Raw genomic sequence first — 13,168 nt, forward strand, 5'->3', positions numbered from 1 at the left:
AAGACAAGCGGTATGAGATTATTATGAAATTCTTTTTAAAATATGTTTTGATTTTTTGTAAGACTATTATTGAAAGTTATATTGATTGTAATTAACTATTAAATGTTGACATACATTTTTTACTTATTATCCCCGATTATTTTTGGATTTTCCACCGGAAACATGTGTTTTATGTAAACAACTGGCTGTCGAAAAGGTAATCACATTTGCCGTTGATGTGTTTTGTGAAGATGAAAGTATATATGTGTTCTTAAAGTTAAGTACAGTATTCTTGATCATTTTAATTGTTTGCATGTATCACGATTTCGGTTATTGAAATATGTAAATATTGCAATAGATATTCGGATAAATGTGTTCGGATATCGTTATTCAAGTGCAATTAAGTACTTCTGGCCAGTACCACAACTCACAACGTTCAGAAACATAACGCTTACATAATACATTTCTCAAAACAGAATGGGTAAGGCCCCATCGCAATTCATGAATAGGCTTATAACACAATCAAGCCCAGGCAATCATACGAATTTTCCCATTTAAAGATAAAGTAATCGATCCCGAATAATTTTTTATTTCATACTGCTTAGCTCCCTTGCATTGATTTCAGCGCCACGTATATACTTTTCATGTACAACTGAAATGTATCTGTATCAACATGTTTCTTCATTAAATTCATGTTGATTAACGTTTTATTAGTTTCTTTAAAAAAACTTAGAAGTTGTTATCATAATTCGTTCAACGTTTAGCTTTTAAACCTGATATTTGGCACGATAAACGGGTATTATATTACTCATCACAGTAACTGAGGCTGGTTGTTTCTTTCTTTCTTGGCGCTGGCTGTGTATGTATTATTTGGTATATATTTATATTTATATCTAAACTCGTGTGATTATTCTAGACATACTTATTTTAAGTTTTTTTTTAGATGATTGGTGTTCTTTCTTTAAAAAACTATACCGTATACTTTACAGCGCCCTCACACTACTTTGGGGGAAGGGGTCCACAGCCCTTAGGAGCGGGAATTTTCGCGGCGTTTCCCTTTTTGGGGGATTTTTTTTTTACTTACTCTCTCATTATTACATTTGTACACGTTTGCACTATATTTATTGCATTTTTCATAATTTAGTATGTTTGCAAAATTAAATTGAAATAGAATTGAGATATAATAATCTTGAGACACATCTTTCTATTAAAAAAAATATTTTTTTAGGGGGAATTTTTTCCCCCAAAAGGGGAAAAAGTATACTTTCCAAGTGGGGGACTGCCGCCGAATTTCGGCGACAGATTTAATAGATTGAGGGCCCTGCCTTAGTAACATTGTGTATGTACATTTTGTTGTCTGTCGATACGAAGTAGTGTGTCTAAAATGCATGTTATCTGTAATCATATGTTGCAAAAGTTTTTTTCATAAACTATACATACATCCCAGTATTTGTGACGCGTGTTAATTTCCGCAGGTACTTGAACAAGATAAAAACAACGGGTTTTCAATTACAGAGTAATTAGGAAGATAGGGATGTCTGAACGCACTTAAACAACATTAAAATTTCAAGATTGATTTCAATGGGTCAAAGAGGTGCATTTACCTGTCGATTGATTACTTAACCACCGCTTGTCTTATTGAGCCTTTAACTTCTCCGCAGGTAAGTTTTGTGTTTTACTTGTGCCGCGGAGTTGTTTATTTCGGTATTTTTAGCTCGGCTGTTTTTTTTCGGAGAAAACCCAAGGTATTGTCATAGCCAGCTCGTCGCGTCGTCGACCATCCGCGTCGTGCTAAAACCTTAACATTGGCTCTAAAATCAAAGTGCTTCCACCCACAACTTTGAAACTTCATATGTAGCTGCACCTTAATGAGTTCTACACGCCACACCCATTTAGGGGTCACTAGGCCAACGGTCAAGGTCACTGTGACCTTTATTTGTTTTTAAATAAATATTTTCTTCTGACAAGCGTTCATTTATTCAAAACTTCACCTGCAGCCGAGCGTTGGCACCCGCCATGCGCGGTGCTCTTGTTTAAATCGTTTTAAATGGAATGTCAATACATACGCACAGGGGAGACGAAACATTAGCAATAATTAAGTTTCATTCGCAATTATTTTTTTACAGAAAAAAAAAAGTGTCCGTATTAAAATAGTGTATCATTTATAGCTGAATAAATAATGCATTAATGCGCGGATTTTTATGTACGACCGTAAATAAACAATCTCACGCACTGCGCATGAACGAGATATTTGCAAAGAGTTAGCAAATCAACTCGTTCTTTAAGTTATGTATATTGTGATGAAAAAGGACCCTGGTCAAATCGTAGATAAACCGTATACAACGTGTGGTGTTAAATATTGTCCGTTTGAATGTTTTATAGAAATTTGTACCGTGAAAATAATATAATTAGTAATACAAAATAAGTAAAATCAGTTAAGTGACTCAACTAGTTAGACGGTGATGCTCAATGTTACGTTTACTAAAATTAACTGATTTTTTTGAATGCCAATATGACTCGCCATTTCTGAAACGGATTAGGAAATACATTGCAGGTAAAAACGAATGTAAAGTATGACTATAATTAGGGGTATCTTTGGATAATGTAAAGAAAATGTAAATACAGACACTTAATATCACGATTCACTGTCGGGTATTAACCCTTTGCATGCTGGGAAATTTGTCGTCTGCTAAAATGTCGTCTGCTGAATTTCTAAAATTAGCATTTTCTTCGATTTTTTTCAAAGAATACTATCAGAATAGCAAACAGTTTGGATCCAGATGAGACGCAACGTTTTGTGGCGTCTCATCTGGATCCAAACTGTTTGCAAAGGCCTTCAAAATTCGGTTCCCGCACTGAAAGAGTTAATTTTGAGAAATGAAGAGCTGCGCGTTCGTAACTTGGTGGTCATGTCAGATGAAAATGTGTGAATATCTTTCAACGTATGAGATACAAACATGCCTTTCACCCATGGTACGCATGCACGTGCTTGCGGTTTAGCATGTATCTGTTTTTGTACGCAGGAACAAAACTACTTAAAACCCTGAGTACTAAGATTGTATTTTGGCAACGGCTCCTTAAGCAAATAATTGTGTAAATAAATTAATTATCAGTATTTTATAGTGTTAATATTCCTGTCGAATATATGGATGCTGACTTGAATTGTTGATTGAATGTTGCTATTTTCTCCAAACAATTCGCAAAACTGCACGTTGTTCTTAGTTGGTGTGTAACCTAAGGTGTTCGGCTCCCTTCTTGTTTTGAAAGCAAGCATTGCATAATCCTTCATATATTTCTAAGAATACAATTGCTTGTTGATGATAATTTAGACTACCGGGTAGTGACCATTCAAAATGAAGTGGTTACCTCGTCTATTGGGTAGGGTATCGTATACAACTGTCATAATTGCTGCCGGATCTTTCTTTCTAATTGAATATAAACCAGTAAAAATGTATGCATAATTTGATCTTTGTGTATGGTTTTCAGATAAAAAATAAAATAAATATAATTATACTCAACGAAAAAGCTGCTTAAAACCTCACATATTTGAATCGAGCATCTTCATTTGGTTTGTTATGACGACTTTGATATTACAAGATCTAAGCTCAGAATCAACTTAAAGCTATTTTACAGTATTAGATATGAGTCTCACGCTGGGAAAATGGGACTTAATGAAGCCCTGTTTGCCCAAAGCGAGGCAGATGTAAATTAAGCTCGATTGGTCATTGTCGGCTAGGGTACTACTTAAATGTAAAATTGGTACTATTGAGTATTCTTGTATGTACCCCAGGTACGGAAAATATACTAAAACGCAACCGGCAAATTTAGACAAAACCGAGTTTTATTCCCGCCTTAAATATGATGTCTTGAAACACGCTACGGAATACGAAACGAAGTTCCTTTTGAATAAAAACCTGCCTATACATTCTTTTTTGAGTAAAAGTTTTGGATAATATAGAGGTCATTTTACAAAATATTGACATAGTTGTGAACATAATTAATTTGAAAAAAAGTCCACAACGAACAATTTAGCGTTTGAAATCCCGGGTACGTTTTAGTATGTTTTCCGTACCCGCCGTACATTTAAGTATAATTAAGAGTACCCGGGGTACATTTAAGTAGTACCCGAACCGACAATGACCAATCAAACGTAAATAAACCATATACCATAATGGTAATGTCTGTGAGGAAACTTAAGTAAAAAACTTGCCAACATAACAACTTCATGCAGGGCATAACACGAGAAGTAGCATTAAGCATATTTGTTTCAAAAGGTTTATTGTATACAATATTAAAATGTACTTACAACATTAGATTTAAATAGTAACAAATATAAACTTTGTAAGTAAACTAAATAAGTAAAATATTTACACATTACCCTAAACATAAGACCATCAACCTGTCCTGGAATCGGGCCAAAGCAATCAGTTTTTTTTTTGTTAAAATTTTGATCTGCTAGGGGGACCCATTCCCGATGGAAATATATGTATTTTGCCCAAACGGGACCTTATTTTGTATATATGATTCTCAACAAGGAGTTCATTTCCTAGCAAGCTTTACAATTTCACCCAAAGTAAATTATTGAAATCACTTGTATTATCAATTTTAAAGTATTGGTAAGAAACAAAAACAACAGCACTAATTACCGAATTTCAGCCAAAAACAACGCATTTTCTCCAAATCCTGAAGGACCAGGCCCCATTCCCAACATTTTTTTTAAAAACTCCGACAAGGGCCCAGGACCGATCATAATGCGTAAAGTGGTGGATAACCACTGCTCTGAAATGGGCGAAGCAAACTAAGTAAATAACTAAGTACTAGTCATTCAATTACGTCACTATATGAACGAAGGGATTATATCAGAGAACGCCAAATGTAAAAGAAACCTGTATGGAACAAACAAGAATCATGATCGTAGAAAAAGTTATTGTACGGGAAACATTGACTTTGAAAAAAAAAGTGGGCATTTCGTGTTTTAAAGAGGCTAGTTACATAAATGTAAGTCCTGTTTTTGTAAAATATAACACCCGTAAACGGGTGCATTTTCAACAATTTGTCCACGGATGTCAGTATAACGAAAAATATAATTGTATATATAAAATGTAATTTATACAACACTTGATTCAAGTAGAATTTTCAACTGTATATAAATCCTCGAGAACTGTTTCAAATATCTCAACTTGTGTATTAATTTTGTTGTTGGTGCTTAAATCCACGAGGCACTCGTCAAGTGGATACATGTACTATATTATAATCATGCATAATTCACAATTTATCAAATGCAAAAACAACAACCAGCAACGTATCGGTCACTCGAGGCGACGTAACATTTTGTCTTCCAGCCTTATTTTAAATTCAGCGTTCTCATATAACAAATGGTTGCGTTATAAAATGTACAAACTTGAATTCTATTCACATATGATTAAATGGAAATGATATACAGCGTTGTATTATAAATGTAATATTAGTGTATTTATTCAATTACAATCGTGGCTACTTGACAACTCATAATTAACCACGTAAGGCATTATTGAATTGATGATCCTCATTATCAAATACAAGTGCTTTATTAGCCCATTTATGCCTAGCGTCTAGAAAAAAGGCCTTGGCAAACAGCGTAGACCCAGATGAGACGCCGCATAATACGGCGTCTCATCAGGGTCTGTGCTGTTTGCCTAAAGGAATTTCTATAAGAAATATTCTAAATATAGAAATAAATATACTAGACACCCCTAATTTTGGAAATAAATTGATTCAATTTAGAAGGATTGGAGAGTCCACTAGGCATAAATGGGACGGCGTCAACAATGTTTTATTTAAGTGTTTACATTTAAATAAATAATACATTCTTACATTCTCTAATTTTAAACAACCAAAACACAAAGAGGCAGATTTTTCAAGGGAGAAAAAAATGTTTTTTTAGCACGTCTACTTTATTTAAATTTTGTATTCGGGTGAACAAATAATGTCCTGTTTGCGCTCTAGAAGCTAATTGAGTGTAACATTCGTTTAACATATTTAAATTCCATTACGCATGAATAAGAGGTTCACATTTCAGTTTTATGATGGGTGTGCACCAAAGCGTGCGAAACTAGGTCCCGTTGTTGTATCACACAAAAAATGAGGCCAACACCAAGGATACTATCGTTAATGTATTTAATACAACGATATGCGCGCGTTTTGATTTCATGCCTTGTATAATTTGGCAAAGCTACAAAGCTTAAATGTCGATGGCCCAATCGTTTGAATATATATATTTTTAAGTAATTGCCATATTGTCTGCAATACCTTCTTGCGCGAATAATTGCATACACGTACTTAACCGCGAAGTAACCTATTGTTGTTCTTCTTCTGACGTCGCATGACAAATGTCGCTTACGCAATGTAAAGTATACATTAAAATGTAACAAGAGTCATTTGTCTATATTAATCAGTTCACATTAAAAGAATTTCTTCGAATCTCCCGGTTTTTCCAGGTAAATTGCAAACTTGGGCTCGTCCTTCTGGTTCTGACTGTAGCCCACGATGATGGAGGGGAGGTAACCCTCGCTCTGCTTCGCCTCGACCGTCATCAGAATCTCCTCCGGCGTGAGACCAAGCGAGAACAGCCACTTCGACATCTGGGTCTTTTTGAACAGTGCGGAGAACTTCGGCTTGCCCCGGTGGTTCGAGGCGTCAAGGTAGATCAGGCGGCGCTGCTGGCGCGCGTACTTTCGGACGTACCTATCCAGCTTGGACTCGTCCAGGTCTATTTCGGACGAGTAGATCTCCTGTTGATTCTTCTCGTCACCGTCATCGGCCTCCAGAATGAATGTTAACAGCGCGTCGTCCCGATTGTACTCGAGAGACTGTACTAGTGGTTTGTAGCCCTTCTCCTCATACAGCTGTAACAACGTCTGGTAGGGACGGTCGAAGTGCTGGATACCGTAAAGAATGTGACTGTCGTTGCGGAACGCTCCCTTGTGGAACACGCCGATGAAAACGAATTTATCTTTGTGCGAGAAACTCTTGTAATTCTGAATGAAGGTAATGTTGTATCCCTCTTCTTGCAATTCCATTTTTCGCTCCACGAGCTTGTTCAGAGGCAGACCAGCCAAGGCTACACATTCTCGACTTGCCTTTGGGTCCTGTTCCGCGATCACGGTGATAAATGTGCTGTCGTCATTCGTGTAGGCGTTGATCCAGATGACGTTAAACTGCGCTCGCTTCAGAGCAATAAGGTATTGGTTCGCGCGGTGCTCTTCTACTTTCAGTTTGATGAGTTTAGTGCTGGTCCCAAGCGTTAGAAGCTTATCATGTAGGTCGTCCACGAACGAATTGACGGTGGGCCAGTGGGCTTCCGCCTCCACCATGACTTTTGTTAGCTGCTTGAGCGGAGCGTTGATTGTTGGCTTGCCTTCAAAAAGTATTGTCCAGGCAACGGGGTCGTTCTCAGTGCCAGTATACGCGCTCTTCTGTTGGTACCGTTTCAGGTTCTTGTGCACGAAGACTACGTCCGGTGCATGCGTCTCCTCGCCGACCCAGATGGCGCCGTCCTTGTGAACCATGAAGCCGGCACCTTGCCACGTGGTTTCGCTGTCGCGCGCCTTTCGTGGTGGTCGCAGCGCCAGCTCCATTGTGGTGTCGTTGAGTAATCGGTACTCGGCGCTGCCGTCTATGCACTGAGCGAGTCGCATGACGTCAAACGCGTTCGTAAACCATCCAAGACTTGCGTCCACTATGTGCGGTGTAACGTGTGCGTAGTATTCACCAATTACCTGGTACTTATCACGAAGTTCGGCAAGAATCTCTCCCGCTTTTCGTTCCTTCCCAATGTCCACTTTCTCGTGCGAGCCGAGTGTTGTGTGCCACATGCCACAGTTGACAAGAACATCGTCTTTTACAGCGCTTTCGTAATGTTCCTTGGTGACCTTTTCAATCACCCGACCCAGTACCATATAACCGAAGTTTGATGTGATGGATTTGGTTCCAGGCTCAAAATCTAGTGGCTGCGTCAACATAAACTTGATGATGTCATTTGGTGTCAGCTGGGTTTTCAGTTTCAGTTCCTTTGCTATGTTGATCAGGTGGTGGTTCCCATCAGCGAGGTAATCATTGAAGACCGGATCTGCGATCTTCGAGATATCGGCGTCCCAGCCTCCCGCGTGTCTTAGCAGATCGTCTACGGTGATATCAAACATCCGCTTGTCTTTTACATTATCCCTTTTCTCAACAAGGTCCGCTAGTACGCCATCCGCAGCAAAAACCATGTTGTTCCCACTCAGTTTTCCTTCCTCGATTAAATTCAGTACTGTCAGCGCCGTGAGAATCTTGGAGATACCCGACGCCGGGAGTGCCTTGCGAGCATGCTTGAAGTGACCCGTGACCCCTAGGGCATGGTCCTCGATGAAGCCTTCGACGAAGGCTAGCCGGTTGCCGACAAGGACTCCGCTGGCCCCCCCCTTGTACCCGTTCTCCTCAAGCAACTTCCGGACGGCCTCCCCATACTTGGTCTTGGTTGCGTCTGCAAACAGACAGTGAGTCAGTATGTTAATTCGGTGTCATTCGTATTATGACATTAGGTGAATTCTGCTTCGTCTTCTAGAACAATAAGTAGCTTATCTTTTTTAAGATTTCATTATTTTGATGGCTTAAATTTATGTGAAATTAAATCTTTAATGACGTAAATACCATAAAAAGTGTAATTATATTGTCGTTTTTATAGTTGATTAGTCGTAAATTAAATTACATAAGCGACGCAATTTGACCGTATATGCTTTAGCAGATGATTGATTTATTTAGTTTTGAGTGTTTAAGATAGATTTTATGATTGTGTTGGTAGTTACACCTATTTGCGACTCTATACGCATACGTTTTAGTTTTATTGGAAAAGGAGAGATTGGTTACACATTTAAGAAAGTCCGTTTATACACCAATCGTTCACATCAGCCTTCAAACATTTTTCATTATTCTAATAAAAATTCATCTCTCGGCATCGTTTTACGTTTCCCTAAAAGCGGAATAGGGCGCTGGTTTCAATATTTTTTCAATACATGTAATCTGTTTTCTAACCCGCATGTTTCCACAGCTTTTGAAAGGCCTTGCAATCGTTACATCCGGATATGTATTAACTTAACGAATTCTTGAGAATGTCATAGAACAGAAAGCAGCAGAGAACAACATAGGTTTCTTCATTTTGAAAGGACTTTCTCTAAAGAAGATTCAATGTTTACAAATCGAAACAACTTCATAACGTAGTGCCAGTGAAACGTACACACTTCACATACAATTTACAACGTAACATGGAAGACACTCAAGGAAAACTGTTAAGTAATATTTCCCTACCATCCAATTAAACACGTTAACTTGTAAATGAGTCGCGTTCTGGGAAAACTGGGCATAATGCATGTGCGTATAGTGCAGTCCGCACAGGCTAATCAGGGACGACACTTTCCGCTTTTATGACATTTTTCGTTTAAATGAAGTCTCTTCTTAGCAAAAATCCAATTTAGGCGAAAAGTGTCGTCCGTGATTAGCCTGTGCGAACTGCACAGGCTAATCTGGGACGACACTTTACGCACATGCATTATGTCCAGTTTTCTCAGAACACGACTCACATTGTTAGCTAGCTGACTTAAGACACTAGCTGCTGAAACTTTGGTGTGCGTGGTTAAAATCGACAAGTGGTTTTTCTAGCAAATAAACTTAAAACGTGATTCATATTAACAAGTACATGTGCATATTGCTTACATTTCTTCTGTAGGGTTTTTAGGTAGCTGTATTAATCATATTATATACTTGAAACACGCATAGGAAGGAGAAACGTATGGGACGTTAAACCATATTTTTATTTTAACTCGATATATTACACGGTGCAGGATCACGTAACTTTGTGGGGTTCTCAATTGAACGGTAATGCATGTAAACACTCCGGTATGCGGTGCTTTTTTTCCAAATAACTTTTAAAAACAATTTTTCTTAAGAAATTTAACTAGTGCATAAACAATTTTTTATGCTGCCTATGGCGATTAGAAATACATCAAAATTATTTTATTAATAAGCCTGTGTTCTTTGCCAAAAATTCGATGTGTAACGCAATCATGTACACGGTTATGCCGCACGCAACGTGACATTTTTAAACCGATTTCAGACGTTTTCGATGATTTATTCTTAAATCTTAAGATATCGGTGCAAATTCCAAGAAAAACTGCCTCAACGCGCTGAAGATTTTTGTAAATGTATTTCAAAAACTTGAGATATTCGCAAAAATAAAGTTATTAACGACGTGTTAACGTTCCGTTCAGTCCGTGTGTAAACCGCTGTGAACCCCGTTGATCCTGCACCCTGATTACAGACATGATGTATAATTGCAAACAGAAGCAATAAAACATATTGAAATGCTTTTAATTGTGCATTTTGAAACAGTGCACCCCCACTGGGTTTATGTTAGGATAGGAGAGGCGTAGCGAGGTGAAATAACTGAGCGAATTAACAGGTTATTTATCAAAGCGCTGAAATCATCGACGCAACTCAGTTTTCAAAATTATGTTATAGCTTTTTATATCGCAAGTTTAAAATATACACAACCCATTCAAATTTATAAAGAGTATGTCTTAAAGAACAGGTCGAGATGTGTGTGCACTGTTTATCCTCATATTTATGTTATAGAGATAACTTAGACAAAATAACAACAGTATGTCGCTTTTTTACACAGTTCGTTGTTCATTAACTGTCATCCCAGTACCAGAGACTCTCTTTAAACGAAAAACACCATAAAATCAGAAAGTGTCGTCCTTGATTAGCTTGTGTGCATCACATAGGCTAATCAGTGTTCACATGCTAATCTTATTTGACATACATTAAGCCCCGTTTTCCCTGAAAGCAGCCAATAGACAGACAGACAGACAGACAGACAGAAAGTTTGTTTGAGTCTCACTTGTATACATTCATGGTATATAAAACATGTAGTAAATTAAACAAGTTCATGTATAAAACCACTCTAATAGAGTTATGAGAGACTGTAAAATGTATGGACCTACGTCAATATGTACAGATTTCAATGATAAACTGGCCAATGTCGTCGCACAAGCTGTTATAAACACTAGATTGGCCAATATCTTCGCACAAGCTCTTAAACAAAATTGATTACATACAGGCTGTCTGCAGTCTGCAGCACTAGTACACTGCAGACAGCCTGTATCTTAGCAACGCTAGGAACGATAGCCACTGCCTGTTTATACTTGACCACTACCAGTGTTGAAGTATAAACAGGCAGTGGTTATCGTTCCCAGCGTTTCTAACAGCAGACTGACTTGCAAAACTGCCTCTACATTAGTTGCTCGCTACCGCTAACAACTAAAAATGATCGTGGACTTGAAAACTGCGAGCACATATACACGTTTGGCAATGAGAAATGACAAGACTTAATGTCTTTGAACATGCTCAAAGACGATTTATTTGTTTGTTAAAAGGCTATCTTGTTGTTTTGAATACAATTGAGTTGGTATATAAATAAGCTTTGAAAACGCGTTCATTCTCTTCACAATCTTAACCTGATATGGGTTCTTTTGTTCACTCAACCCGCCTGGTTTCCAATGTCAGCCCTTGTTCGCTGTTTGTTTATTCTTAAACTACAGGTACACTTAAAATATGATTTTCTACGGCTCGAAATCTTTGTAACTGACTTGATAAATGGATTGCGCAACAATTTTACATAGACAGATTAATGTTGTTTTATGCTTTAAACGGTTGAGCATTATTTACCTTTTACAGTCACTTCATTCAGATGGATGACCTTATGACTGAAGGAATCCGACTTTTTGATTGAAAGCTCGGATGTGATATCTCTAGTATATTAGCGAGAAAGGTCGTAGTTACCGTAACAATTTGAGATAGACAACATTAAGTTTCACCTTGACATGTGTAATGTGGTGTTTAAATTTGAATATCAAGTTACGACCATTTTGCGCAATGTTACTGATATTATGTTATATTTGTTCACAATGAAACATTTAACATTTATTGGTGACCTTTTTTATGCAAAGAACAGTTTTAGTTTTTATTACCTTTTCAATCGAGCCGCTCATGTGTAACAAATTTTCGCCAGACTGTGTTTTCAAATATATTTTTATAAACAATGTTTTAATGTTAAATATTTACATTCTTCTTTACTTTAAAACCCTTTCGTTTTAAACACTGAATAGTTGATTTCCATGTATAACTAACCTACATAACGGGATAGTCTTACCACATTTATTTCGCTTTATACATTTTTCATTTCTTATTCACTATCCGTCTGTGTTATATCATTTCCACCTATGCCATTTCACAGGCCAGTGGTTATCTCAAACTTCAATAGCGTAGGCCTTCGTAACTAATATTCCACGCTTAAATACACAGGTAAACTTAAAAAGGCTCAACATCCATACTTATTTCGCGGTTCAACACTTGTCCTCTTTTCTACGGTGACAATCTAGAGTTGCTTGGGTAGCAGCCTGAATCACTTGCCCCGTTTCCCCCTGGGTTTACAAGCATCTCAATATTTCAAACGGAAAAGAATTGTGTTAAAGAGCAGTCCATAAGTGGGTTTGGAAAAACACCATTTACGCACTTGAATGTTTAATACACTTCAAACGCGTGTGTGAGGTTACATTAACCCATTTATGCCTAGTGGACTCTCCCATCTTTCTAAATTGGATCAATTTATTTACGAAATAAGGGATGTCGAGTATTATAATTTCTATATTTAGAATATTTCTTACAGAAATTCCATTAAGCAAACAGCGCACACCCTGATGAGACGCCGCATCTTGCGGCGTCTCATCAGTGTCTACGCTTTTTGCCAAGGCTTTTTTTTCTAGACGCTAGGCATAAATGGGTTAATAGGTTATCGAGCCTATTCGTAAATACGTTGACAAATATGTTTGAACACTGATTGGTTTGCTTCTTTATAAAGTATCCGTAAAAGGTACTTTCCCAATTGTAGAAAAACAACAAAAGTCCCAATTGCCGTCTGGAAAAATTTCAAGAGGAAGGAAAATTTCTTCCATTTTTTCAAAAGTGCATTATCTGCAAGTTAACAAGTAAAATGAGCACTGTCACTGAACATTTCAAGCCAAAATGAATGTAAATCACTATTTGAGTAGATTTGTGCTATTGATACCAAGTAATTAAAAAAAAACATAATTCCCAATTAAGAGATTTCACGACG

The 13,168-nt window shown here is 37.4% G+C and overlaps 2 protein-coding genes across 4 annotated transcripts in view; one reads left to right on the plus strand and one right to left on the minus strand.

The window, feature by feature from the left end:
* Positions 1-97: 97 nt before the first annotated feature.
* Positions 98-13,168, plus strand: part of LOC127855098 (ribosomal biogenesis factor-like) — a 92,175-nt gene continuing 79,104 nt past the window's right edge. Inside the window, exon 1 of one of the 3 annotated variants that reach the window (XM_052390457.1) lies at positions 98-196. The gene's annotated coding sequence lies outside the window, so the exon portion shown is untranslated. The remainder of the gene's footprint in view (positions 197-13,168) is intronic. The other 2 variants (XM_052390465.1, XM_052390462.1) reach the window with 2 other exon arrangements.
* LOC127855095 (uncharacterized) overlaps positions 4,241-13,168 on the minus strand; it is a 55,703-nt gene continuing 46,775 nt past the window's right edge. Inside the window, exon 2 of the mRNA XM_052390454.1 lies at positions 4,241-8,482. Coding sequence (XP_052246414.1) covers positions 6,420-8,482 — 2,063 coding nt within the window. The 3' untranslated portion in view covers positions 4,241-6,419. The remainder of the gene's footprint in view (positions 8,483-13,168) is intronic.

Source organism: Dreissena polymorpha, chromosome 13 (genome assembly GCF_020536995.1).
Source record: "Dreissena polymorpha isolate Duluth1 chromosome 13, UMN_Dpol_1.0, whole genome shotgun sequence".
Classification (NCBI taxonomy): Eukaryota; Metazoa; Mollusca; class Bivalvia; order Myida; family Dreissenidae; genus Dreissena; species Dreissena polymorpha.